Consider the following 26,755-nt stretch of genomic DNA (forward strand, 5'->3'; position numbering starts at 1 on the left):
ACGGATTGGCAATGAATTTGTGTCTGTTGATTGACTCTGGGTCAGTCAAGTCGGGTTTATTTTTGCCCTCTGAGACCCATTGAGAGTTAACAGGGATGTGTTCAGGATCGTCCAGGTTCATCTTCACATTTTTCCAAAAAAAGTAAAAAAAAATAATAATAATTTTGACTTTTCCGAAGTTTGAAGATGTTTCACTTCCCATCTCAATTCAAGCTTTCACAATTCAAATTAGTGGAATAGTGTGGAGTTCCAAGCTTTATATTATTGCCCAAAAAGGCCTTGTTAGAGTTGTTAGCGTCCACCCCATTGCAAAGGGGTGGACCTGTTTCAGTTTAATTTGCATGTTATCTAAGCCATAACAAGGCCTTTTTGTGCAATAATATAAAGCTTGAAACTCCACACTACTCCAGACATTTGAATTGAGAAAGATTTCTGGATGGGAAGCGAATCGTCTTCAAACTTCGGAAAAAAGTCCAGTTGTTTTGTTTGGTTTTTTTACTTTTTTTTTTGGAACGATCATGACCTGGATGACTGAGAATCTTCACCAGCATCTTCAGATTCCTACTAAGAATATCTCTCTTATTGCTCCAGTTAATTGACCGCAGGGTTTCATAACTAGGACTGAATTGGTACATATGTATGTACCGTATTCTTCAGACTATAACTAACCTTTTTCATAGATTGGCCGATCCTACGACTTATAGTCAGATGTGACTTATATATCAATTTTAAATGGTAATTCATATTAACCGTGAATCAACAAGTATCAACATGACCGTCTATAGCCACAAGAGGGCGCTCTAGACTTGTGAAAACTAAAATGCTGGTCTTGTACCACTTACAAATTAATTGAAACATTGACTTATAGACAACAAAGACTGAACACGTGTTCGTTTGTTGTTTCGCTGTTTCAGAATGCATTGTTTGACTGATGCAATGGAGCGATTTATAGTCCGAAAAATACGGTAGTCTGAATTTGCGTGTACACTATATCTGGTTATAAACTGGATCTATTTGCCTTGTAAAGCTCATTGAGTCCTCGTGCATCACAGCTGTAAACGGAATAGAATTGAGTTATATGATATTATTATTATATGAATGCTGCCAGCACCTCGTGCGGAAAAATAACCCCACACCACGATGTTCCCGCCTCCAAACTTCACTGCAGGTACAGTGTCCAGTACCAGTTCACCTCAAAATAAGGAGCATGTAGTGTCGTCCATACAATTAATTATTTGTCTCGTTTGACCAGAGTATAGTCTCCCAAATTTTCTTTGGCTTTCCAAATGTTTTTTAATCAATCGATCCATTTTATAGTGTCTACCTTCTTATGATTGCGTGGTCGTGTGGGGGTGGGCGGAGGGTGCCAGGTGGTGTATATCTTGGTTTTTGGACTGTGGGAGGAAGCCGGTGTGCCTGGAGAGGACCCATACACGCACAGGGAGAACATACAAACCCCCAGACTGTGATTCAGAACCTTCGTGCTTCAACAACTGTGCCACCATGTTGTCTATTTAGTTACAAAAGACTTTGAACAAGCCTCAACAGTTTTCCTTCAACAGTGGAGTCTTGCGTAATAAGTGTTAAAAGAGACTATTGAATTGAGTTTGCATGTTCTCCCTGTGCATGAGTGGGTTCTCTCCAGGTACTCCGGCTTCCTCCCACAATAAAAAAAAACATGACTGTTAGGTTAATTGGCCTCTCTAAATTCTCCTTAGGTGAGAGTGAATGATTGTTTGTCCTGTCTGTCTCTGTTTTGCCCTGCGATAGACTGGCGACCTGTTCAGGATGTACCCTGCCTTTCGCCCATTGACAACTGGAGATAGGCACCATCACCCCTCGTGACTCCAATAGGGATAAGCGTGTTAGAAAATGGATGGATGGATGGATGAATTGAGTGCAGTATTTAAGTGTTTTTCATCCTGCTATGGCCAAATCATTGTGGAAATTTGAAAGTGGTTGTTCTCTTTCATCAATCTTTGCTTTTATCCATTAAGAAATCCTTCCTGTGCAATACCATGAAAAACATTTTTACACTCCATCAACTGAGACTGAATGAGACGAGTCTTTTTGACGTTCGTGGCTTTGTGCACCTGTTTTTCTTTGTGTCCAATACCCGTTCCTACTGCCTCACTCTAACATCCTTGCCCAGTGATATATCTGCAGAACTTCTGCTATGGCTTTCTTTGTGCCATCGCCAAGAATCAGATTTGTAATGGTCCCATCTGGACACCATCTTTGAAAACTTTCTGGAGCCACCCCTGTTAATTAGGAAATCACAAAAGGAGCAGAGAAGTTCAGCCAAAGGTGGAGAAGGATTCAGTGTATAAAATTATCACCAACGTCAGTGTGGATTCAGAACAAGGACTGGGTCCAGTTTGAGATTATTGTTCAGCGGGGAAATAAAAGACACATTTTAACAGCCAGGGTTCATTACTGCCAGTCCCTGAGCAATGCTTCTATCCAATAAACAGGCTAAGTCAGCAAACACTGATGGTAGATAATGCCTGCTTCATGACCATTAAAAACAGGACCATACCATATAATATCAGTTATTACAGTTTGTCTGTACATGTTTAATAAAGTGAACAGAGGAAATGATCTCATGCAAAACTGGTGTCTGTTTTTATATCGCACATAAATCTTCCAAGCCTCAGACTAACAAAAAAAAAAAACTGTTTTCTGATATGTTTTTAGCATAAAGTCTGTTTAACTTGTTTTCCCCCTAATGAAAATTGTTTATACAAGCCATGGTGCAGTTTATTTTTTAGTCCACTTAAGTCCACTAACACTCCTAATGTATTTCTGTCCAAAGAGCCAGAGTATCTTGCAATCTTTTAAAGTGGTCTTGACCAGCAGGTCTTTAATCTCTCAGAAGGTCCTTTGACGTTTTTCCTTGGAATTTTCACCAAATTTTCTGTAAAATTTTTGGATCTGACCACGGCGCCAGTCGATATGCGTTTGTGGGCTTAATATGGATTTCTTTTAGGCTGGATAGGTAGTTGAACTGGGCCCACAACGAGCTCCTTCTATTCGATTTCACTGGAATAAATAAATACTATAACAACCTATATTGGCAAAACCAAAATTTCCTAGTTGGGTCTCTAAAGGGAATACACAAAAATCAACAGAAACATTGAAAACATTTAGGACCCATACACGTTAGATTTATTTTAACTAGGGCTGGACAATTAATCGCATTTGCAATATAATGGCTATTTCCAAATCGCAGAGGTCTGCAATTTTTGGTTATGTTATTCTTTTGGTGTTGGTAATATGCTTAAAGTGGGTTTGTTTGCACATGGAAGGGAAGAGAGTTACAGCAGTGGAATAATATAATTTTACTTGTTTTAGAGTTTATATAATCAATACTTTTTTACCAGAACCTTTCAGGAATCTGACCATAGCATTAAGTACTGGTCAAACTGTTTAATACATAGACGTGTGTTGATTGCACTTTGCACTACATGTTCAACATGGATTTATTTCCAACTCAACAAGCTATTCTCTTGAATAAGAATGTTATGGTTAATTAAAAAAAAATAGTTTTTGTTTTCCATCCATTTTCTAACATGTCTATGCCTTGTGGGGTCGAGGGGTTGCTGGTGCCTTATCTCCAGCTGTCAATGGCCGAGAAGCGGGGTACAACCTGGAAAGGTCACCAGTCTATCAGGGCCAAAGTTTACAAATGAGGAATAAAAGTTTTCAGCCAAGTTGAGCTTCGGTTTATTCCAGAAGCTCAACATTAGCTTGTCCTGTTGAAAACACCCAGCAGTGTTCCAGGTTTCAACCATCTAGCTGTTGATTTGAGGTCAAGCTGAAGAAAGTAGAGGTAATGCCTCTTTGTGTATGGCATCAGTACCACTGGCAGCAGACCATCAGACTGAGACTACCACCAACATTATTATCAGTTAATTAAGACTGATTTTAAACTAATATTATTAGTAAATAATACATTATTTGTAATGCACTTTACATTTAAGACAAACCTTAAAGTGCTACAGGTAAATTCTTGTTCAGCACGTTCTCGGTCCACGGTGACGTAAAACTGGATTTGCCGTTGACGGAAACACAAACAGCCTATGGCCACAGACTTTACTTTAGACCGCTTCACACTCGGCTGCAAACTGCTGCAGCGCGCCCTGGAAGTTATGGCCTGAAAACGGCAACATCACCACGTCATCTGCAAAAAAGCGGAGACCCTGGCGGTCCTTAACCAGACACCCTCCTCTTCATGGCTCCGCCTTAAGGGCCTCTCCATGCTCGCCACAAACAGGATTAGAGACACGGGGCAGCCCTGGCACAGTCCAACGCACACTGGGAACATTGACATTACTCTGGCTTTGGTGATGCATGGACTGGAAAACCCTTAAAGTGGCAAACTCCAATAGTAACCCCTGCAAAACAGCTCGAGGAACATAGTAGGAATCCTTCTCCTGAGCGTAAAAACATATTAGGACCGGAGATCCAAACTCCCATGATCCCCCACAGCTGTTCCATGATAAAGATCTGGTCCAGTGCATCACAGCCCGGATGAAAGCCACACTGCTCCTCCTCCACAGCAGCTCTAAAAATGTTTCCACGAAGACTTGGAAGTATTATTCCTTGATAGTTGGGGAGCACTCTCTCAGATCCCATTAAAAATGGAGACTCAGCGGTTGTAGTTCCAGCCTTCCATTAACATTAAATATAGATCCAAGTTATTTTTTTTACTGCCTATAAATAAAAATGACCTCGAAAACAAACAATATACTCTAAAACAACAATACATTGCGAGAAGGATTGTAAAATAAATAACAGAAATAAAAAATGATAGTGGGAAAAGCTGCAGGATAATCTTCAAAGGGCCCAGATGGGTTGAGAAGCAGACAACAATGTATTGTGTATAAAGACAGACCGCAAAAAAAAAAACTCAGAAATAAAACGTGTTTAAAACATGCAAAAATCCCTTCTACTTTACCTGTGTTTGAAAATAATTTAAAATTTCTTTAAGAAATAATAAAAAAAAATGCAGGGAAGCCACAGTAGATTATCTTACCTTTACAAATATAACTGGGTTTGTTTTAAATGCCAAGCAGGACAAATGTCAGTCTTCCACCATCAAAGCAAAACACAAGTGTGACAAAATGACGTGACAAAAGCTGTTTTTAATGGATACCAAAGTTTATTTAAAAAATGAAATAAATCACAAGTTTGAAAAAAAAAAAAAAAAAAAAAAAAGGGGGGGGGCATTTTTTTTAGGCATCTGTGACTGATGGTAATAAAAGTTCATCCTGAGGTTGTTCCGAGGAGAGACGAGGCAAGTAAACAAACTCGATCAGTCCCCATAAAACACTTCCAAGGCAGGCCGCACACAAACACACATGAAGTCACACATCCACACACACTCTCTACTGAATCTCTCCCATGTACAGCCGTTTATCACTGGCGCCAGACAGCACTGCAGAGAGAAAACAGATAAAAACAGCAGCTTAAGAGCCTATAGAAGTTCATTCACCTAGAATTAACCGCATCCAGACTGCATTTAAGGCCAGCTTTTATTTGATTATTTTAAAGCTTAAGAGGAAGATAAACACTTCATTGAAGCTTTAATGATTTCTGCTCTAACCGTAGACTACAGCAGCAGAGGGACTCACCTATAGGCTCCTCTGGGTGGAAGACCACCTCGTTGACCGAGCCGGCGTGACCCGGCAGCTTGTACAGGATCCTTCTGGATGTGGTGTCCCAGATGTACACAAATCTGTGAGCAGAGGCAGAACAACAGAAAGAAATGTTTTACTGAATCCATCCCGTTCTTATTGTTCTCCCCCCCATCTTTAAAAAGATCCTGTTTCAGAAAAACAGTAGAAACTGGGGAAGGTTTGTGCTGGTTGTTTATTTGCTTTACATGCACACATCTAACCTATTTTATGTCCTGAACTGTTCTCTTAATGTCTCTGCCCTTCCATAGAAAACTGGAAAATAAAATCGTAACCTTTTCATTTATTGACACTTCACAATCACATACTTCACTGTATTTTACTTTTATAATAGACCAACATAAATTTACTTCTACAAACATGACATCAATTTCAACAGAAAAAATGTGTCTTCCCCATTGAGAGAGACGAGTTATCGGAACTAATAATAAATATAGATAAACACAGATAACATAATGATAATATAAAAGTTGGAACAAGTAAGAACTTTAAGCTAAAGTAGCTTTCAAAAGTGAAATAAAAAATCCTGTTAAATTGTCAGAATTTAGTGATTTGGGGCAGAAAAAACTAATCTGGTCATGATAAATAATTTAAAAACTTTGTCAACTTTCAATGTTGCATAATTCAAATGAAAAAAAAAAAAAAAGATAGGGGAAACGCATCCAAACTAAAGCAAAAGCTAAAATAAGCTGGCATATTTTAACTAATGCTTAGTTTTATCCAACTTTTGACCAAATATCAACTTTCAGTCTTCTTCTGTGCACAGCTGTTTGGTACAAAACCACAGTGACATTTGGTGGCAGCGTTTATCATAGCCAGGGTTAATTTTCATTAATTTTTTTTTTAGATGAAACTAAACTTTCTTCAGATGATGCTTCTAAATAGCAGTGAGTTTTGACCCCAGACCTTTTTGGTGTCTTGTAAATGGTAAATGGACTGAACTTATATAGCACTTTTCCAGTTTTGTAGGAAGGAGAAGATGAAAAGCTTTTTTTTCCCCCCAGTTGCTGTGCCCAAAAACACAACCGGATATTATTTTCTATGTTTTCATGTTTAACATCTTAACTTGTTTTAAAGTTCAGTTATACAGGATATAGTTAACACAAAATGTCTACAGTCTCAACTTCTACATCACAGAAACCTGGCATTTCTACAATAAGACCAAATTGAGGAGACTGAATAAATAAGAGGAGCGGGCAATATTAACAGGGATCTCATTTTTTTGGTAGCAGCAAAGTACGTAGTTAAGGGGTTTCAAATACGTTTTGTTTATACTCGCATGCAGGTTAAGTCTGAATGTTGCAAATTATGTTTAACGCATTGAAAAGGCATCTAAAGATCCAATGCTAGTGAAACCATTGTATGTGACGGTGGTCACTGGGAGTCGGATTCTTACCTGTCGGCTGAACCTGCAGCGATCTTACTGCCATCAGTGGACCAGGAGCATCTCAGCAAGTTCTGAACAAACAGCAGAGCATGCAACCGGCTGTCAGAAACGAGACGTCATCATGCAATCTGCAAGTCATTGCTATTGAGGCAAATGGAGGACGGCTTTCCATGATAAAATAATTAAATTAAGCCTATTTAGAGGGAGAAAGTGACTAAAAAGTCCCCACTCAGCTACAAAGTTAAAATGATTTTTATATATCCTCCAGCCTGTGGCTTGAATAGATTCACCCCCCCTTTTCCTGGTAATAAATCAGGATTACCTTCTCGAAGTTGTGAACATTACCCTGGAAAATCTTCACACATCTCTCCTTGGGAGCAAACGGTCGCACATCCCAGATCCGCACTACACAAAAGACACAAAGAGGTAAGAGAAAAGCGAACGCGTCCGCGCCTCACACAGCGCTGAAGCCGTCCCTACCCGTGTTATCCATGGAGTTCGACAGAAGGTACGATCCCTCGGAGCTCAGGCTGAGTCCGGTCACCGAGTCGCCGTGGCCGTGCATGTTGTAGATCAGCTTGTTCTGCCGCAGGTCCCACACCTGCACGGCGGGGGGGGGGTGGAGAACACGCAGAGAGCTTTAAAAAAAGACCATCTGAGCAGACGGAGGACATGACAGACTGTCGTGAGCGTGCTCTGAGTCGTGCTGGACAAACCCACTGGTGGTTAGGCATAGAGGACGGTGTGATTGTGAACACTGCAAAAAGGGAACTAAAAGTAGGTAAAATTCTCTTGAAATTAGTGTATTTTTCTTTGATTTGAGCTGGTAAATCAGACTATTTGCCAATGGAATAAGATTTTTGTACTTAAAATAAAAACAATTCATCTCTATCATCTTATTTCAAGTGCAGTTTAGCTAATTATCTTATTTTAGGGTTAGAAATTCTCATTCCATTGGCAAATAATCTTATTTAGCTGCTCAAATCAAGGAAAAAGATACAAATTTTAAGTAGATTTTACTTACTTTTAGTTCCCTTTTTGCAGTGAAACCTCTTTATTCTGCAAATACCCTCACGGTTTCTGCATTCTGTCACAATTTGAACTGTTTTTGCTCTGTTTAGGTCAGCGTGGTTCCACTGTAGTCAACAGGGCTAATGTTCCTATTACTGAAATGACTGGAACTCAGACATAGCAGCAAAATTCAAGAATTTTAAAAGGTTAAAAACGCCACCAGCTGTTCTTTCTGCATTTACTGAGGATTATGGCGCGTATTGACATGGCCACAAAGTGCTGCTCTGTCACCTTACGGTAGAAGTACGGTTTTCTTTTTCCAGGAAGGATGGGCCGCCCGGCAAAAACATGCAATTAGAGCGGGAGAGAACAGAGAGCACAACATGCCAACAACCACCTCTTAGTCTTATTTCACCCTCCAATTTTTCTCCCATTTGGACCCAAAATATTTCATCCCGCGCCAGGTTACGTTTAGGATTCCTTGAAGAATGACATTTGGCCCCTTTTTGTTTGCTTGAAGCACACACTTTGTTCTGATGATCAGAGGCACCGAATACATAGAAAATTAAACAAATCACCCAAAGTCTAAATGAATATTGAAGCTTGATGAAGAACACATCCATACAAACAGGAAACTAAATGTTTTTAAAAGTTAATTTTGAAACAATTAAAGTTCTCCTTTATCTACATCCTGCAGTTTAAAGTCTATTTAATGAGACCCCGGTGAAAGTTTCAGAGCCACCAGAGCTTTCTTTGGATGTTTAGGAGCAAAGAGCAACATAGGCCAACCCCTTCCTCACCTGCCGGTCAGCTGGCTTAAACACAAGACGACTGCATTTTCCCCTCAAGACTGAGAAAATGTGCTGGAAATATTCAGAGTCATGGTAAACCATGAAAAGTCACAGTGTGGAAACTAATTATTAACATTCTTATGGGATTAATGCTATTTTAAAACTAAATTTGGCAAATTACAATACGTCTGTTGAGCAGGGGACTGTTTAAGAGCAAAAAAACAATATTATGCAATATAGGCTCTTAAAAAAAAAAATATTTACAAAATTTAGGGATATTTTATGTTTTTGCAAATGTTGGAAATAAATTAAACTTTGTGAAATAAGGTTAAAAACTACATAAGTAGGTAATGATACCATTTACTAACCAACATATCAATTAGGTAATACGCAGTATTAGCAACCATCTCCATTCTCTTTGCATAAGTAAACTCCTTTTTTTTTCTAAGCTTAATTTCCAACACATCTGCATTCATTCATAAATTTAATGATTCTGTCAAAACATAAAAACAAGTCTGAAAGTTTGACTGAAAGGGGTGTTTCCAGCATCGTTACAGGTGTGCTTATGTGTTTACGGCCAGGTGTAGAGGACTACAATGTTGGTGGTCCTCTAATAATGACACAATGGTCGGTCTGTGTTATTATTTTGGCTATTTGTGCATAAAATGGTCTGAAAGACAAGTTAGAAGTGGCCAAAAACAGTAAGCAGCAGGTTCACTCATCCACTCCTCTCTGTTGACCCCCCCCAGGAGAACTCCGGCCCAGTAACAACGCAACTTGGACCAAAAAAACAAAAGCTTTGTTCAGTAAGGTGTTCACAAGCAAGGGCCACTCGTCAACCCTCATCATAGATCACATTATCCCAACTTTAACAATATGTTGTTTTATGTATTTATGATAGACTTATTAAATAAATGAAAATAATTATATATTTCCCATGTAAACACAATGAAACTGATGTTTTTACTAGGGCTTCCAATAGACTCTCATACCAGCCCATGCTTAGAGGATGATCCCTGCACTAGTAAACTCACATTTCACGCCCACCATTGTTCTGCTTCTAAAAGCGTCTGTGACCTTTAACCAACTTCAATGCAACAGCATTAAAACCATGACGGGTTAACAATTAGCACCCAGCTAATCCTGAAATTATAACGCACTCTTACTATAACACTGAATTAAACGTGTTGCTTTACTTCATTAACATGCCATGCTGGATTTAATTACCTTGATATCGTTGTCGATGCCTCCAGACAGGATCTGATCGCTGGTGTCGTTGAAGGTCACGGCCAGCACCTGGTAAGTGTTCTGAAAAGTGTGGATGGCCCCTTTCTTGCGGATGTCCCAAAGCTACAATGCCAGAACCAAAACGTGCGTGCTTAATCTATGACCTACATTACAAGTGTGATCAGCATGCGTTTCCTTTCGATAACTTAGCCATTACAAAGACCGTGTTTGGAAAAACCAACCCACCTTCACGGTGCCGTCATCGCTGCCGGTGCACACCAGCTGGGGACCACGACGAGCCGGATAGCAGGTGTTCACGAAAGAGGTGTGGCCCTTCAGGCGCTTTATCCTCTCGCCCGTCTCGCTGTCCCACACGCCCACGGTCTTGTCTGTGCTTGCTGAGAACAACAAGCTGAAAAACATTAAAAAAATACATATAAATCACACTGTTAGGAGAAGCATTTATGGATACGCTGTGTACAATTTGTGGGACAATAAAAAGAAACGGCTTCACGAAAGTCAAGACAATGAGTAACCTGTCCGTACCTGCCATCCGTGTTGTAGTGCAGCTCCATCACTGCTCCGCTGTGACCCTTCAGAGTGGCGTAGTTTTCGCAGTCTCCGTAGACGTTCCACAACACTGCAGGAAAGATCACCAAGAAGGACAACAAGTTATTTACCGGAACGGTGAACCATGGGGTGCGGGTCGGTCCGCTGGCCGCAGGAGTTTTAACGACTTACGTATGAGCCTGTCAAAGCCTGAAGAGGCCAGTGTGGCTCCGTTGGGGTGATACTTGCAGCAGTAGACCTCTCCCTCATGGCCAGACATCATCATGATGGGAGCCTGCAGGCTGGAGGTCCGTGGAGGGCCCTATGGAGCACAAAGACCCATAATCTCTGCATTAATTAGACTTCATACGTAGTGCATTAAATGTAATCTGGTATATGCGTATGCGTATATACTGGTGCCATGCAATAACAGGAAGAAAAAAGTGTGACGATGATTTACAGAATGCATTTGATAACAGCCAATTAGCTCACCCAGCAGTAATTAGGCAATGAGCAGATCTACTGGTTCTTGCAAAGACCGCTTCAGTGGCCCTTTTTTTTCTTAAATCACCTCTAAAAGGATGTAAAATGTCTACTATGGCGACTTGGCTGCAGATGTGTTGCCTGGACATCTATGATGAGACTCTCCTGTTCCATCATATGCCCAGAAGTGGTTTAGCCTACAAAGATGGACGTCTTGTGCTTAAAGAGATGCTTAAGAGACACAATTTTAGGTACTGTTGCCTTTCTCTCGTCTGAAATCAGTTTATTTTAACTTCAGCACGCCATCTCCGCCATGTCTAGCTGCCAAAACGCGTTGCGTTGCTGCCATGTAACTGTGTTGTAAACACGTGAATTAGGGTTTACGCCTCTAATGGGACAAATATTCCTCCTGTCTGTCTAAATCAACAAATAACCCTCCACATGATGAAGAGCTAATGTGAATATCAATAAGACGCTAAGGTCCGTACCGCGGCCACGAGCTGCTGAGACTGAGCCGCCGCCACCAGCTCCATCCGGGGCCGCTTCATGGCGGAGGGGACCACCGCCATGTCGCCGGCTCTCTTCATCGGCTCAATCATCCCGGCACGACGGAAAAGGAGCGGAGAATCCTTTAAAAACGAAGCTACAGCTCCCCCACAAAAAACAATGAATGGACTTTGTTGAACTAAGACGAGCGTCGCAGGAAGTAGCAACAACGTACAAAAGTCAAACACCCGAAATGCTTCCGGTAGAAAGCAGGCTCGTGATTGGCCGAAGGTTTGAGCGGGCTGCGATGATTGGCTGCTCTGCTTCCGTACGGAGAGCTTCACACCGGAAGTAAAACATTAGCAGACAGTTCGGTAAACGCGTAAGGTAAAAATATTGGCTTCTGTTGTTTTAGGTTTAGTGTCCAAGTTAGCGCAGTTTGCTCTTTATTAAGCCCAAATCTGCTACGTCATGAACTGTCGGGTTAGCAAGGTTAGAGATTTTAATTTGTGTTTTTTTTTTCACGTTTCTTGAATGTTTGGGAAAACGTAAACAGTGTGTTTCACCGGTTAGTGTTTTTGATTTTGTATTCCTGTATGATTAATTCACCCGGAGCCCAGCAGCGTTTTTAATTTAGTCTCGTTAGAACCATTCCAAATAAATTATTGGGGCTTTATCTGATAGACCAACAGAAAGTAGCGCACAGTTGTTATGTAGAAGGTACTGCAGCCCTCTGCATCAACCCTTCAGCTCGCGAGTCTGGATACTTACGTTATTACCAATGTTTCTCTGCAAAATAAGAAATTATAGAAGCTGAAAAAGGTAGAAAGTTGCGTGGCTTTTCAGGGAGGAATAGAGGCAGCTGGCTCTGAGTGGCCAGGATCTACAGCTAATGCTATCAGGGAGACAGGTAGGAGAGTACATGGTGACTCTTCTGGACACCAGAGGGACATTTTGTTTAGAGCTTTTGGAGATAAAGCCAGAGGGGCAAAACTGAGATAACTTGGACATGTACAGAGGAGGCATAGTGGGTACATCAGTAGGAGGTGGCTGGAGCTGCCATGCAGGAAGCTTAGAGGAAGACCAAAGAGATGAAGGTAGCTGGTGTGAGAGAAGAAGATGCGGAAGATAGGGTCCGTGAAAAGGGAAAGGCGAAAGAAGGAGGAAAAAAATAAAACAAGCTCAGTCTCAGCATCAAGCATAATTGTCAAGTCTAGCCACAGTTAAATTTAGATCTGGGCTTCAACTGTGTGATTGTTGTGCTTGTGTGGAAGTTTACATTTCTACTTGAAGGTGATCCCGTGACCAAGTGTCTCGTCTTTTACAAATCTTAACAGATTTTCTTCCGGGATTTCCATGTTATGTACAGTAGATTCATACATCTTCTTATCAACTCTGCACAGCTGTTCATGTCGCTGCTGGAGAAAAGTTATCACCACAGCATGATGCTGCCGCCACCATGCTTCGCATTTAATAATAGTTTATGTTATTCTATTCTATTAACCAATATATGCAAAATCATATGTATTTCTTAACATGGATTTTGATCTCCCGCTGAATAAATGTCCTGAAGCTAAAGGCCAAACCCCAAAACATGTTCGATTGTCTGTTCACCAGATCCACCTTTAGACATCTGTAGTCCTCCCCTGTCGGGATAATGTCTGACCGAGGCGAGCACGGCCGTGAGCCGGCCGGACTGGACGGCCTCCCGCCGCTGCACAGCATTGCCAAAGGAGAGGTGGTGTCCGTGCAAACCTATGGAGCCTTTGTCCGACTGCCGGGTTACAAGAAGGAAGGTTGGTATTATTATTATTATTATTATTATTATTATTATTATATTATTACTATTAAGAAACGGGGCTTGCAAAGGAACAGGGAAGTAAGAAACACAAAAATGTTGCAGTCAAAGAAAGATTTGGGGCTAGAGTTGGTGTGGAAGAGAAGATGTAATCCACAGCTACGTAAATCAGAGTGCTTTCAGAGGATAAGCAAAATAATCCTGAAAATCCTGTTATTCATGTCTGTGGCACCCTAGGTTTGTTTAGGCAGAAATATCATGGCAAGGAAGCTGCATTACGCTATCACAATCCAATTCTACTCTTATTATGCCTGACTTATTTTCCAATTGAAATAAGAATTAGGTGATTATTATATATATATATATATATATATATATATATATATATATATATATATATATACTGTATGTATGTAAAAATATATATACTGTATATGGCCCATTGGTTGATCTCTGATTATTATCCACGCTGGGAGAGAAAAGCTAATATTTGAGTGACCACTAGAGGGCACACTCAGCAAAGGTGTGTTTTCATGGACATGTCAGATAAGAGCAAATATGGACTAAAATTAATTGAGTCAACAAATCCTATATAGATCCTTACACACAATACCACACATACATATAAAAATGGATTACAAGCCCAAATTTAATATGACATTCATGCCTGTGATGTGTGCCTATAAACATCTTAGTGTATCTGTATGTTTTAGACTTCAGACTTAGCTTTATTTGTCATTTTGTATGCACAAAGTGCGTACAGAACGAAATTTCGTTTGCATACAGCTTGAAAAATCACAGTAAATTGCACAAAATTTTAGGATAAAGATGCAGCAGCGATTTATGTAAACAATTGAAATGTAAACAATGTAAACAATGCAGGGAAATGGGACAGTGTGCTATTTACGATATCCAGGAGAGTATTATTAAAACCGTGTAATATACGAATGTGGTACAGAGTCCATTTGTGGCTTCAGCTTTTCAACAGTCTGATGGCATATGTGCACATGTGCAGTTATGCGAGTGTGGTGCAGTGTCCATTTTGGGCTTCAGCAGTTCACTTTCATCTTGTAAGTTGCTTTTGCTTGTCTTTTTTAACATAGAGCTATATAAAAACCCTTTAACTTCTCCTTATACAGGTTTGGTTCATGTGAGTGAGATGTCTGCCTCTAGAGTGGAAAACCCCTCTGAGATCGTGGACGTTGGAGAGCGTGTGTGGATCAAAGTCCTCGGGCGAGAGGTAACGAAAATTACAAAAAGAAAGATGCAAACACACAGACGCGGCATGTAAATCCATGGTCGCCACTGTACAATCCCTTCCCGCCCTGTGTGTCAGATTCAAGGCGACAAGGTGAAGCTGTCCTTCTCCATGAAGGCTGTAAATCAGGGGACGGGACAGGACCTGGACCCCAACAATGTCATGGCAGAGTAAGTGCTTACAGCTTCACGAGCGCGCGTGCTTCTCCACAGGAGGGAGTTATCATCGTCCGTTTGTGTTTGCAGTCAGGATGCGAGGCGACGCATGAAGTTCAGAGATCACAGCAGCAACAGGATCACTCTGGAGGCTGTGCTCAACACAACGTGTTCAAAGTGCGGCTGCAAAGGTGCATGAGTAGTGTTGTAAAAGAACAAGTCAAAAGTGGTTGTAAAAAAAATCCCTTTCAGACTGCGGCTCTTTTAGTTGAAGATGTGAAAGTCATTTAAAGCCAGTTTAAATAACTTGGTTCCCCTTTCAGGTCACTTTACAAAGGATTGTTTCTCCGCGCCGGGCTTGCAGTACGCCCTCGTGCCCGAAGAGGAGGACGAAGAGCCAGAGCAGCAGCAGCCAGCCGCAGTCAGACCAGCGCAGGACTCCGACAAAAAGAAGAAAAAGAAGGTGAAGACGTTACACCAAACAAACCTGCCCTGACGCCGCTTCCTCTCTTCTGCTTCGGCGTTTCTCGCCTCGGCTCTCTCATGACTCATGTGATCCTACATGTCTGTGGCTGTAGCCTCATGAGAGCTCTGGCTTTATGCTGATTTGGCAGATAAAGTATGACCCAGTTTTGAGGTAATGAAACTGCTGTCAGCTCTCTGTACGCATCTGCAGCATCACGGTTCCCTTCTGCTGTAGCTTGCAGAGCTACTCATACTTCTCGGAACCAAATCTGGGAAAGGCTAAAGTAGTTTAAGGCGTTTCACTCTTCATCTGAAGGGCTTTCGCAATTGAATCCTGGTCAGGGAGAAGCTCCAAGCTTTCAAGCTGCATTGGGAAGAGCAGCTTTGCAGATTGGCCTCTCCTAACAACATTAGTGCGTCATTAGGGGCCTCGTCAGCCTGGCTCAATGATGAAATGTTTGAAACTGACTGGGCATCAGGCTCAATGCTGGGAAGCTGAAATCTGAGGCCTCCCGCTCTGTTTTGAGATGGTTGTTTCCTTCTTTTGACACAAATGGCTTCCTTCACCCCTCACTCAAACCAGCTGTCTTCCCTGTCCAGAACATGTTCATTTTGGTGCCCAATAGAGCATCCCTCTGTTTTGGTTTTCTATATGTTTTACAAGCACAAGCAACAGCTCCCCTCTGTTATTATTTTATAGAACTAGGGTCCATTTCTAGTTCTTTTCTGGTGTTTCTATCAGCTGTGGAACATTTCTCTTTGGGAAATACAGAAGCTGAAACTTCCTAAGGTTGGATGGCGTCACATAACGGTCATTCTTTTGGTCTTTGATTTGGCCAATATAACGCCTGACCTTGCTTTGATCCAAACTCTTCTATTGTAGCTCCGGCCGCGTTTTCAGGGCTGTTGTCTCGCTGGAAGTTGATTGTTTGCTCGACTCTCCAAACCTTTTCAGCATCTAGCGGGTTGTCTTCCCGGGCTTGTCCCGTATTTAGCTCCATCAGCTCTGACTAGCTTCGCTGTTCCTGCTAATCAAAGGTGTCCCACAGCGGCCTGATGCCGTCACCACCACGTTTCATGGCGAGGACAGTGTGTTCATTGTCCGCTCTGGACCAGAGTCCCTTTAATGGCTTGTGGAAAACGTTTATCGTTGCATCTCTGCTACAAAGGCCAGATTTGAAGCAATTAGCTTCCCTAGCAATGGATTCTCCCACCTGAGCTGTGGCTCTCTGCAGCTCCTCCAGAGGCACTGTGGACTTCTTGGTCACTTCTCTGGTCAATGGTCTCCATTCTCCGCCTGCAAGTTTAGGTTGACAGCCATGTCTTGGTACGTAGTGTCTTACTCGTCCCATGTTCAGTTGATGAATTGAACAATGCTCCATGGGATTTTGTTTTACCACAAAACCCTGCTTTAACCCACGGCTTTCTCCCTGAACCTGTCTGCTGGGTTTACTTTGGGATTAAATTACAAACACACTAGCTCTGTTACTAATTAGACGAGTTTTGCAGGTAATGGGTTGTATTTTATTTGGGGGCATCAGAGGACAGAGACTACGGATGTTTCTTTTTTTGTACAGTATTCTGTTACCCACGTGGTATTTATTTTTTTCTTTCCACTTCAGAATTAGGAGCTGATCTATCACTTTAATAAAACCAATTCTGCGTAGTGGCTGTAACATGTGATGGCGTGAAAAACCTGAAAGGGTACGAATCGTTTTGGAAGGCAAGGCGTGTGTCCTCACAGAACTGTGCGTGTTCTCGTGTGTGTGTGTACCCTTCAGGAAAAGAAAATGAAGAAGAAGAAGAAGAGGGAGAGAAAGGAGTCGGACAGCGACAGCAGCAGCGAATGCAAATCGAAGAGGAGGCGTCATAGCAACAGCCTCGACAGACAGGATAAAAAAAAGAAGAAACACAAGAAACAGAAATCACATAAACACGACTGAGACGGCCGGAAAACCACACACACACACACACACACGCACACACACACGCACACACACACACACACACACACACACACACACACACACACACACACACACACACACACACTACACACACACACGCCTCCAGTCAACCACCCAACCACTTTCAGGCTCATGCAAATGTTGGTAAAACAGAGCGGTAGGCTGGCAGCCAACTGATCTGTTCATTATTTCTAATTAACCACAAGCTAATTATAGAAAAATCTGTTGTAATCAAGCTGTTTTGTTTGGATGTGAAAATTCAAAAGAAAATGCAGTTTACCAAAAAAAAAAAAAGAAGAAAAAAAGTCATGTGACCATCCCTATTTGTCCTGCAGTAACCCCTGGTGCCCACAGTGAGACGAGTCTGTGCATCCTATGTAATCACACTCATGTGAAGTATGCAGCTGCAGCCGCCGCTCCCTTTTCAAATACAGATATTGTTTACAATTTTCTGGTTTCTGATGTAGTAGGAAGTCGATTGACGGGGTCACAGGGTGGTAAAGCTGTCACACAAAGACGCCAAACAGGAAACGTAATGCCAACACGAGCGAACACAACAGGATCCTCACGTTATGGTGACATTCAGAGTTACGTCAATCTTTATCGGCACGTTCACGTTTCTGTGTGTTACCTCCACAACCCTCTTCCTGAATAGTCGACTCCATTAAATCCGTTATTTTTTTATTTATTTTTTTTTACCTGTAAAGGGAACAAAGCGCCTCCTGACTTGTTTGTTCAAAGACCTTGAAGTCGTAACGTCGCTCCTTAAATGTGCCCTGGGGGCCCGGAGCGCATACCGACACAAGGTCATGTTCTGTTAATGTGTCGAAGCAAGGTGGACAGTCAGAAAGAGCCGTTCACGCAGCGCCGAGGGAAATATTCACACCCTGCCAACGTTTTCCCATTTTCTCACGTTAAAACAAAAAACTTTCAACATATTTTTTATTGGGGATTTAAAACTAAGACAAAATTATTGGATAACACCTACACCTATGACCTTTAGAAGTCATCTACTAGTCTTGTCCACCTGTGTGACTTTATTTTAGTGTAAATAAATAAGGTTTAAGGGGCTCTTCAAAACACAATGTGTAGCAGAAAACTAACATACTAACCTAAACAACTGTGCTCATGGTGAAAAAGGGCAGTGGCTTGTATGCTGGTGTAGGGCTGGGCGATAAATCGATTTAATCGATTAATTTGTATTTACAATTCTTTAAGATTTCATTTTTGGAAAATCTGGATTTTATTTTGCCAATACACTCATTGGGTTTCCATGAAGAGAACAGCATGTGATGCTGAATATATGTTTAGGCAAAATTATTGTCAAAATATTGTTAAGTAGAAATTTTTTTTACCATAATACGAGGTACTTCATTTACTTATTTACTTTTTTTTTTAACTTAGTTTGAAGTTCACAAGTGCAGTGAAGCCTGTTCTTAGCTCAATGTGTAATACCACTAGCAGCAAATGTTTTGTCATATTGTCATTGTTTATAATGGCACGGCTACCATCTTGTTTTGCATGTTTCACAGCTTGTTTTTAGTTGCACTCTGAATTCAGGTCAACTCCCTGACGAAATGCTTGACATAAACAGCAAGGTTTTAAAATAATTTCTTTAATTTCTTTTTATGAAACAAAAAGGAGGAAAAAAATCGATTAATCGGATTTGGTATGATAAAATCGGAGATTTATTTTTTTATTCCATATCTCTCAGCCCTATGCTGGTGTGGGCATGCTTTTATTCAGCGGGCGCAGAGAAGATGGTCAGAGTTGATAGGACGATAATACGAAATAAGATCCTTCGCAGACCCAAATGTTCTCAGAAGGAAACAAAGCAGGCAGGTCTGAGAGGAAGACGTTGTTGAAATAGGTTATAACATAATAGCTTAAGCTTTGAAGATCTCACAGAGCACCTTGATCTGAACATGATCCAACGAGAGATGGTCATCCACTTAAACTAGTTGTAAAGCAGCATTAATTGGAGAAGCAGCCAAGAAGCCCGTGGTAACTGGAGGAGCTGCAGAGATCCACTTCTCAGGTGGAGAATCAGCTGACATGACGAGTTTTAACTGTGGATTCCCAGAAATCTGGCCCTCGTGGAAACGCTGCGAGAAGGAAGTCCTGTTTGCAGTTTCCCAATAAGTCATACGTTGGACACTGTAAACATGTGGAAGACGCTGCTCTGGTCAGATGAGAGCTAAACCGAAACTTCCTGAGGTCCTGCAAAACACTGTATGTGGCAGAAAACTGACATTGCACAATGATCTGATGGTGACATCCACCCTTGTGAAACACTGGTGGCAGCAACATGCTGCGGTAATGCTAGTCTTTTAAAAAAGGAAAGGTAAACTGGACAGAATCGACGGGAAAAAAAAACAAGCTTTTAGAAGCTGAGAAAGACTTACTGGGGCCAAGGATCACACGGAGGACAATAACCACGCAGCCATATAATAGAATCACACAGATCACAATATATTCATGTGTTTATTTCCATGCCTAGAGCTGAATCCCAATTATTAATCTGGGTCAAGACTTGAAACCTGGTGTTGTTCTCCATCCAGCCTGACAGAACATGAGTCATTATTCAATAACTCAAGCTCGACACGCTTTAGATCAAGATGTCTGAAGCATATGGAGGTGAAACAAAGCACCGAGCAGGCCAGCCTGACTACAGATGGTCTCCACATTTTTCACATTGCAAAAAAAAAGATAAAACCGGATCATTTTCTTCTTCACAATCACTCACTGCTTTGCTGTTGGTCCGTTATGTTTGTGGTTATAAAGAGGCGAACTGCTGAATACTTTAGCAAAGCACCGTATTTCTGATTTTCTGCTGTTACATTAAGGCTTTGAGGAAATATGTAACCCAATAAAAGACTCCTTCAAAATTCAACATGTTTTACTCTCCACTGACCTAGATTCAAGTTTCTGCTTGCGGGAGACTGACAGATTGAACCCAGATGCAGCGGTTTGAAACGGCTCCAGCGCAACAATATATCTAATCTCCAGAATCCTCTTCATTTCTTCTTCTCTTATTAACTCCGCAGGGATCTGATAGACCGTCCCAAAGTTTCACAACCAGAATTCATAACCCTGTTGTGTGTTACTGGAAATTATTGAAACTCACCATATTTTTTTATTATTCTGTTTCCTTAGAAATAACTTTAAATTATAGAGATGGCTTTCCTAGCGGTGTGTTTTTTGTACAAGAAAAGTCGAGACTGAATATAATCTATATATCTAGATATTTAGGGGGGAAATCAGATATTTTCAGTAAGTTTTTGACTAGAGTACAGAACAAAAGAAACTAGAGTAAAAGGTAAAATTAGATAAATAAAATAAAATTGGGGTATGTAGTTTATTTCTGACAAATAAGTCATATTATGTTATGTGAACACTTTTCTTCCTGGGCTGTTTGGGTCAGAGCCTCCAGCTTCGTGCTGATTTAACCAGTGATTGAATGAGATCGTGTGGCCTTCAATCTCACCAACATTGCAGTAAAATTACTTAAATCACAAGGTTAGCTCTGATTGCATAGCTTCACATTTATAGTTTATCTTTCCTCTTCAACGTCTTTAGAGAAAAACCAACTCTGATGTGATGACCCGACCATCCGTATAAATTAATTTGTCAGTAATTGGCTAGTTTAATTTTATTTTGTCACCATACTCTATTATTAGATAAATAAAACACTGTTAGGTCATCTATCCTGCAACAATGAACCCACACTGTAATCATTTATCAATCCTGCTGGTGTCCAATATAAAATAAGTTGTATACAAACAAAAGGGGAAGTTCAATGATGCCTTCATGTTCAAGGAGATACATTCTCACACACCATTAGAAATTTGGAGTTTTCTACATAAAACACACACACACACACATACACCAACTACCCTTATTACCTTCCACATACTTTTAAAGGCCAAAGAGACATGTGTTGATCTGGGAAAAAAAGAGATTTGTTTAAATGCAATTTGCAGAAGTCAGCAATGTTTCTTTCTCCTCATTTCTAAAGAAATGCAGATTCCTCAGTTCAACAATTTTTTCAGGTGCGTTTTGATTATTTAGAATATAATTGAAAGGTAATTCATTTCAGGAGTTCAAAAGTATGCTATCATATGTGCACTCTCAGAAAACTTGGAAATTACATAAAATTAAAACATCCGTAGCATTCCTTGTGCTAGGCCACTGCTGAGTCAGAGAAAGTGTCAGAGGTCTCTTACCTGAGCTAAGGAGAGAAAGAACTGGACAAGTTGGGCATTTTGCAGTAGATGTGGAACCATGCAAGTCAAAATCCCAGAGTCTGGAGGAAAAGTGGAAAGACACACAGTCCATGCCGCTTGACCTCCAGGTTTGTGACAGTTTGGGATCCACCGTGTTTCACCAAGTCCAAAGTCAGCGAAGTCATTTACCAGAAAAATTTAGAGCACTTTATCTATTTATTTTTTTTACAGACAAGCCGACCTGGCACTTGCCCATCCTGCAAAGAATACCAATTTCTGCTTTACTCCGATTGTATTACTGTGCTTGATTAACCACCCGGGTTGCACTAACACCTCAGCAGAACCAAAGGCTGATCGCCTCCATGCCACGCCACATTAATGCAGTAATTAATGCAAAAGGAAGCCCAGCCAAGTACTGAGAACATACCTATACTTTACACTACATAGACCTACTTTTAGTAAGCTGATATACCTGTAGTAAGTAATTTCTTATCGGTCATAGAATATTCCTAATTGTGATAATATGAACTCTGGTTTTTCATTACCAGTAAGCCATAATCATCTAAATGAAAAGAAAGACATTTTTGAATCAGTCTGTGTAAAAATGTTTAACATATATAAGACTCGCCTTTCAAATCAAATTACTGAAATAAATTCACTTTTCAAGGACCTTGTGATTTACTGAGAAGTACCAGTTCAAGAACAGGTGTAACCTGTTGAAAATAACTTCGACCCAGGGAGGATCAGTTCATGAATCACCAGGTCAAGACATGCCGTGTCTGCCATTTTCCAAAAGTCACATTTTACATGTCTGAACAGAGAGAGAGAGAGAGAGAAGCCATGCCTCCAGTCCATGAAGTTTGACTAAAATTTGCATTGCAATAAATGAGGAGGACTTGTTGAGGTAATGTTTTGTTAAAAAAAGAAATTAAAGCCATTTGCGCACAGTGACCATAGCTACATATAAATGGACAATGTTCAACTAAAAGAGCACATAAGTTTTTGTCATAGTTGCAACTTCTTTCTCTGAGTCTGTCGATCTACAAGAGGAACTGGTGAATTACACAATGTAGATACAAAATGCCTTTCTGGTTTCATAATTATTCCCTAAAACTAGCCCCTGGCGAGCTGCAACTTGGCCTTATGACAACACAACGATTAAAAACCGACTCTGAAACTGACTGGTAAAGACAGAATCTACAAAGATAAGCAATTCTTTTGGTTTGTTTTTAAAACTTATTGGTGGACGCGCTCTTGAATCTGTCAATTTACTGAATTAAACTTCCATTTATGCATTTATGCATAACGAGAACAGCTCACTCCAGACTGGAGCTCACTGAATACATCCTAAAGTAAATAACCCAGAAGACATTTAACTAAATGTTCAAATGTGGGCATTTTTTCATCCACTTTTAACTTTTTACCAAACAAACGTTTGTCTTGTTTAAATCTTGATACAGGTTTAACATTTCTTATCCCTTTATTTTTAAGCACAAACAACAACAAGGCAATTCAAAATGTACAATAAAACCAAGCAAAAGAAACAAAGAGGGGAGAGATTAAAGGTAGACAATGGCTTTCTTTGGGTCTGGAGATCAGAATCAGAAACAAGTTTACTGCCAAGTAGGTTGGCACTTACAAGGAATTTGACTTGGTGTTGATAGTGCAGGGAAAATATATATATATATATATATATATATATATATATATATATATATATATATATATATACACAGAATCTAGAGCTATATAAACAGTAGACTGTGCTTTAATGTAACGCAGAATTTCTGGAGATGTTACGTTGTTGTAGCTTGTAGGTCCTGAACGGGGGAGGGAGAGAGGCAGTGTCAAGTGTCAAGGGCGGCTCTGGGCCTTATTGATACGGCTGGTAGCGGATGGAAAGAAACTGTTCTTGTGGCGAGAGGTTTTGGTCCTGATGGACCGCAGCCTCCTGCCAGAGGGAAGTGTCTGGAATAGTTTGCATTGCATTAAATTTGCATTGCATCTTTGGAACAATTTGGTCCACCAACCTGAGGAAACTAGATATTAACAGTTATAAGTGCAGAAGATCAGACAGAAAAAAAAAAGAATCTTTAATTTAATTCTCATGTGCTTCTCTGGGGATTTACCAGAGAAGCAGATAAAATTTCCGGGCTGGCACGCTTGTGAAACTTTGGGGATGGAGAATCTGCACACGCTTGCCTTCATTCCACCTGGGTAATGTACACTCCCTGGCTAATAAAACTGGCATATTACTGCTTCTCATTTCTAAAAAGTTAGACTTCTACAGATCGACTGCATCCTGTTTCACCAAAACCTGACTTTGTAAGCACATCCAGTTCTGCGCACCACTGGTGCAAGGCTTCAGTAGGTGGAATCTGCTTTTACATGAACAAAGGTTGGTGTAATGATATCAGTCTTAAAGAAGACACGTAGTCCTATGGAGTAATTTTTTTTAATAAAATGCAAACCCTTGTATTAACAGATGGGGTTCTCGTTATTTGTTCTGGCCAGTGTTCACATCCCACCACGTGCCTACACATCAGAGGCTGAAATATCTGGCATGGAGAAAAACATTCCCAGACTCTTTCATCATTGCTCTTGGGAATTTTAACAGCACAAACCTCTGAAATGAACTACCAAAATATTAACAGCACAATAAGTGTCCCACCAGGGATGAAAACACACTGAACCCCTGTTACAGTTTTACATTATGCACTCTAAGAATATTCCTGAAAATAGTCACCTAATGGAGGCTGATGACAGTGTTCTAATAAGTCTTACTAACTTTTACAGGTACACCTAGTCTGGGGTTCTGTTAGCTGTGACATCATCCAAGGAAGACAGATCACCCGCTACTACCATCTAATGTAGTACAGATTTCTGGATCAATGTTTGCTTCTGTGCTTGTTTGTCTGTCTTGTTGTGTCTCTACTCTGTCTTCTCTAACCTCCAGTCGGTCGAGGCAGATGACCGTTCATACTGAGCCCGGTTCTGCTGGAGGTTTTTCCTTCCCGTTAAAGGGGAGTTTTTCTTTCCACTGTCGCTTCATGCTTGCTCAGTATAAGGGATTGCTGCAAAGCCATGGACAATGCAGACGACTCTCCCTGTAGCTCTATGCTTCTCTAGGAGTGAATGCTGCTTGTCGGGACTTAGAAGCAATCAAAGATGTTGCTGGGAAGAGGGATATCTAGGTTTCCCTCCTGGACCAGTTCTCCCCTGTGACAATGAGCAGGGCCATAACTTTCACTTGAACACAACTGCAATTTACGAGAAGTGCCTGCAGAAATGATATAAAGATCCTAATAAGTATATTCTGAACTTTTGCATTGTCTCCTGGTATGGCGAGTTGCAGATCTTGGGCTGTGCGGTGCATTATGGGTAAGTTATTATTTTTTTGGCTACCTGTTCTCTGCCAGGATAATGTCTCCGTCTTAAGCTGGGACACTAAAGTTAAGCTTAGTTAAGTGCTGGAGGCTTTGATTTGCCTGGAGGTGCGAGCCCCACTGAGACTGAGAGAGAGCGAGTAAAGGAATGGGGGGGGGTGGGGGATAGTGAAGTCATAATTGTCGTAGTTTTTAAAGCAATACGATGTATGATTGTAAATCTTATTTTTCTGTAATCCGTCTTATTTTTCTGTAATCCGCTACCTTTATAACACGTTACTCCAAAGACGCTCGCAAATGAACACGATTACTCTGTATGAGGTGTTGTTTTGGCCACATTTACATGAGTGAAGTGATTATGTGATACTGCTGGACGCATCTGAATAATTTAAAAAGGGACAGTGAGCAAAATAAAATGTCTGTCGGGCTGATTACATGTTCTGTCTCTTTACTCTCTCCCTTTTTTGGCTATTGCCAACAAGGGCAGGTGCCCTGAGCCCGACAGCTTCCTCGGTTTCAGGATTAAATAGCCTACATAAAGATGAAGATTAGACACAATACATGCGTGCAACAAAACTTGCAGTCTTAGTACTTCTTTTACGTGCTTCTGGATAATGCTTTTGTGGGGAATTGTGAAGAGTGAATGGAGGTTTACAACCGCATTTCTCCGAACTCGGTGGAGCTTTGCAACCAATGCCTGTGAGTCTTATGTTTATGTCTGCTACCTGCTCTTCACACAAATTACAGTGACGGTAGCCAAAGTTTTTGAACTTGTATGACCCCTGCATGCACGAATGCAATGCCCAGTTCGCCTTGATACCAACAAATGGTGAGAAAGGCTAAATACATTTTTGCCTTCTGTCATTGGATGACTTAGTCCCACCCCTCCTCAGGTTGAAGGCTACCAAGAGAAAAGTGCAATGGACATAGGTTTCCCCTCATTCTGAGATCAATGAATGCATAAAATCCTCTGAAATATAGTAAGTAATATTCCAGTGGAATATTTGAGACAGGTGAGTTGTAATATCAACAGTGTTTTTTCCTTGTCTCATCTAAATCAAATTTAGACCTAAATGAACTAAAGATAAAAATTTGGGAATAAATTTATACTGTAAAAACTGCATCAAAGGGAAAGTTCAAGATGATACATTCCCACACACCATTAGAAATTCATAGTTTTATAAATAAAACACCAACTACCCTCTTTACCTATCATAGTTGTGGTTCAGGATATCTTTGAGGAGGTGGTGGCAGACAGGAGAACTGCCTCCTCCTGCGCCCTTTTACCTCTTAACCCTGCGTCCAGTTGGCTGGGAGCTGTCATGACCACATGATCCGAAAGGGAGGCTTACAAATATAGATCTCACACCTAACACGCGACTAGAGGACACAACGCTGTCCTCGGCCTTGGTGAATACTTGGACAAATATTTCCCACTGCCCTGCCACACCATAGGAAAAAAAATACACACTATTACCTACATATGAACACACAAAAAGCTATTATTAACTTCAGTGTGAGTACAGCCAGTACTTGGCTACATGTCCGCTTTGACATGTAACCAAGTATAGCTCCTACTACAGCCTCGTTCAGTGGGACTGAACCTGTTTACCCACATTCAACAAGTTTTGCACTTATTTAATTTACTCAATAACCGTGTAGGAGGTTGCTTAATCAAAGTTATATAAATGCTGTCTAACTGGAATGGGAGTATTTGCTCCTCTAGGGATTGGAGCAGTGCATTGAACAGTAGGTGTAGTAATTACATTAAAAGAACAGAAAAAAAACAACAACTGCTTTACAGCTTTATTTTGAATGTTTGAGATCACAACAAGAATACTTTCAAATTCCAGAAATTTGCAAGGTT

The 26,755-nt window shown here is 40.8% G+C and overlaps 2 protein-coding genes across 4 annotated transcripts; one reads left to right on the forward strand and one right to left on the reverse strand.

Moving 5' to 3' along the window:
* Positions 1-5,205: 5,205 nt before the first annotated feature.
* snrnp40 (small nuclear ribonucleoprotein 40 (U5)) lies at positions 5,206-11,890 on the reverse strand. Its single transcript, XM_012861392.3, has 10 exons — positions 11,636-11,890; positions 10,857-10,986; positions 10,662-10,755; positions 10,362-10,527; positions 10,116-10,238; positions 7,567-7,687; positions 7,409-7,491; positions 7,096-7,157; positions 5,637-5,740; positions 5,206-5,440 (listed from the first exon to the last, which is right to left on the reverse strand). The coding sequence occupies exons 1-10, from the start codon at positions 11,744-11,746 to the stop codon at positions 5,391-5,393; spliced, it is 1,044 nt and encodes a 347-aa protein (XP_012716846.1). The 5' UTR covers positions 11,747-11,890; the 3' UTR covers positions 5,206-5,390.
* A 48-nt stretch (positions 11,891-11,938) lies between these two features.
* Positions 11,939-17,527, forward strand: zcchc17 (zinc finger, CCHC domain containing 17). 3 transcript variants are annotated; one of them, XM_036145080.1, is made up of 8 exons: positions 11,975-12,125; positions 13,251-13,429; positions 14,571-14,671; positions 14,768-14,859; positions 14,935-15,035; positions 15,168-15,307; positions 17,091-17,283; positions 17,362-17,527. In XM_036145080.1, the coding sequence occupies exons 2-7, from the start codon at positions 13,291-13,293 to the stop codon at positions 17,250-17,252; spliced, it is 735 nt and encodes a 244-aa protein (XP_036000973.1). In that variant the 5' UTR covers positions 11,975-12,125; positions 13,251-13,290; the 3' UTR covers positions 17,253-17,283; positions 17,362-17,527. The 3 variants fall into 3 exon arrangements, with proteins under 3 accessions (XP_036000975.1, XP_036000973.1, XP_036000974.1); XM_036145081.1 differs by having other exon boundaries at positions 17,091-17,266; positions 17,345-17,431; XM_036145082.1 differs by lacking the exon at positions 17,362-17,527 and having other exon boundaries at positions 11,939-12,020; positions 17,091-17,338.
* The last annotated feature ends 9,228 nt before the right edge of the window (positions 17,528-26,755 follow it).

The sequence above is a fragment of the Fundulus heteroclitus genome, chromosome 13 (assembly GCF_011125445.2).
Source record: "Fundulus heteroclitus isolate FHET01 chromosome 13, MU-UCD_Fhet_4.1, whole genome shotgun sequence".
NCBI lineage: Eukaryota > Metazoa > Chordata > Actinopteri > Cyprinodontiformes > Fundulidae > Fundulus > Fundulus heteroclitus.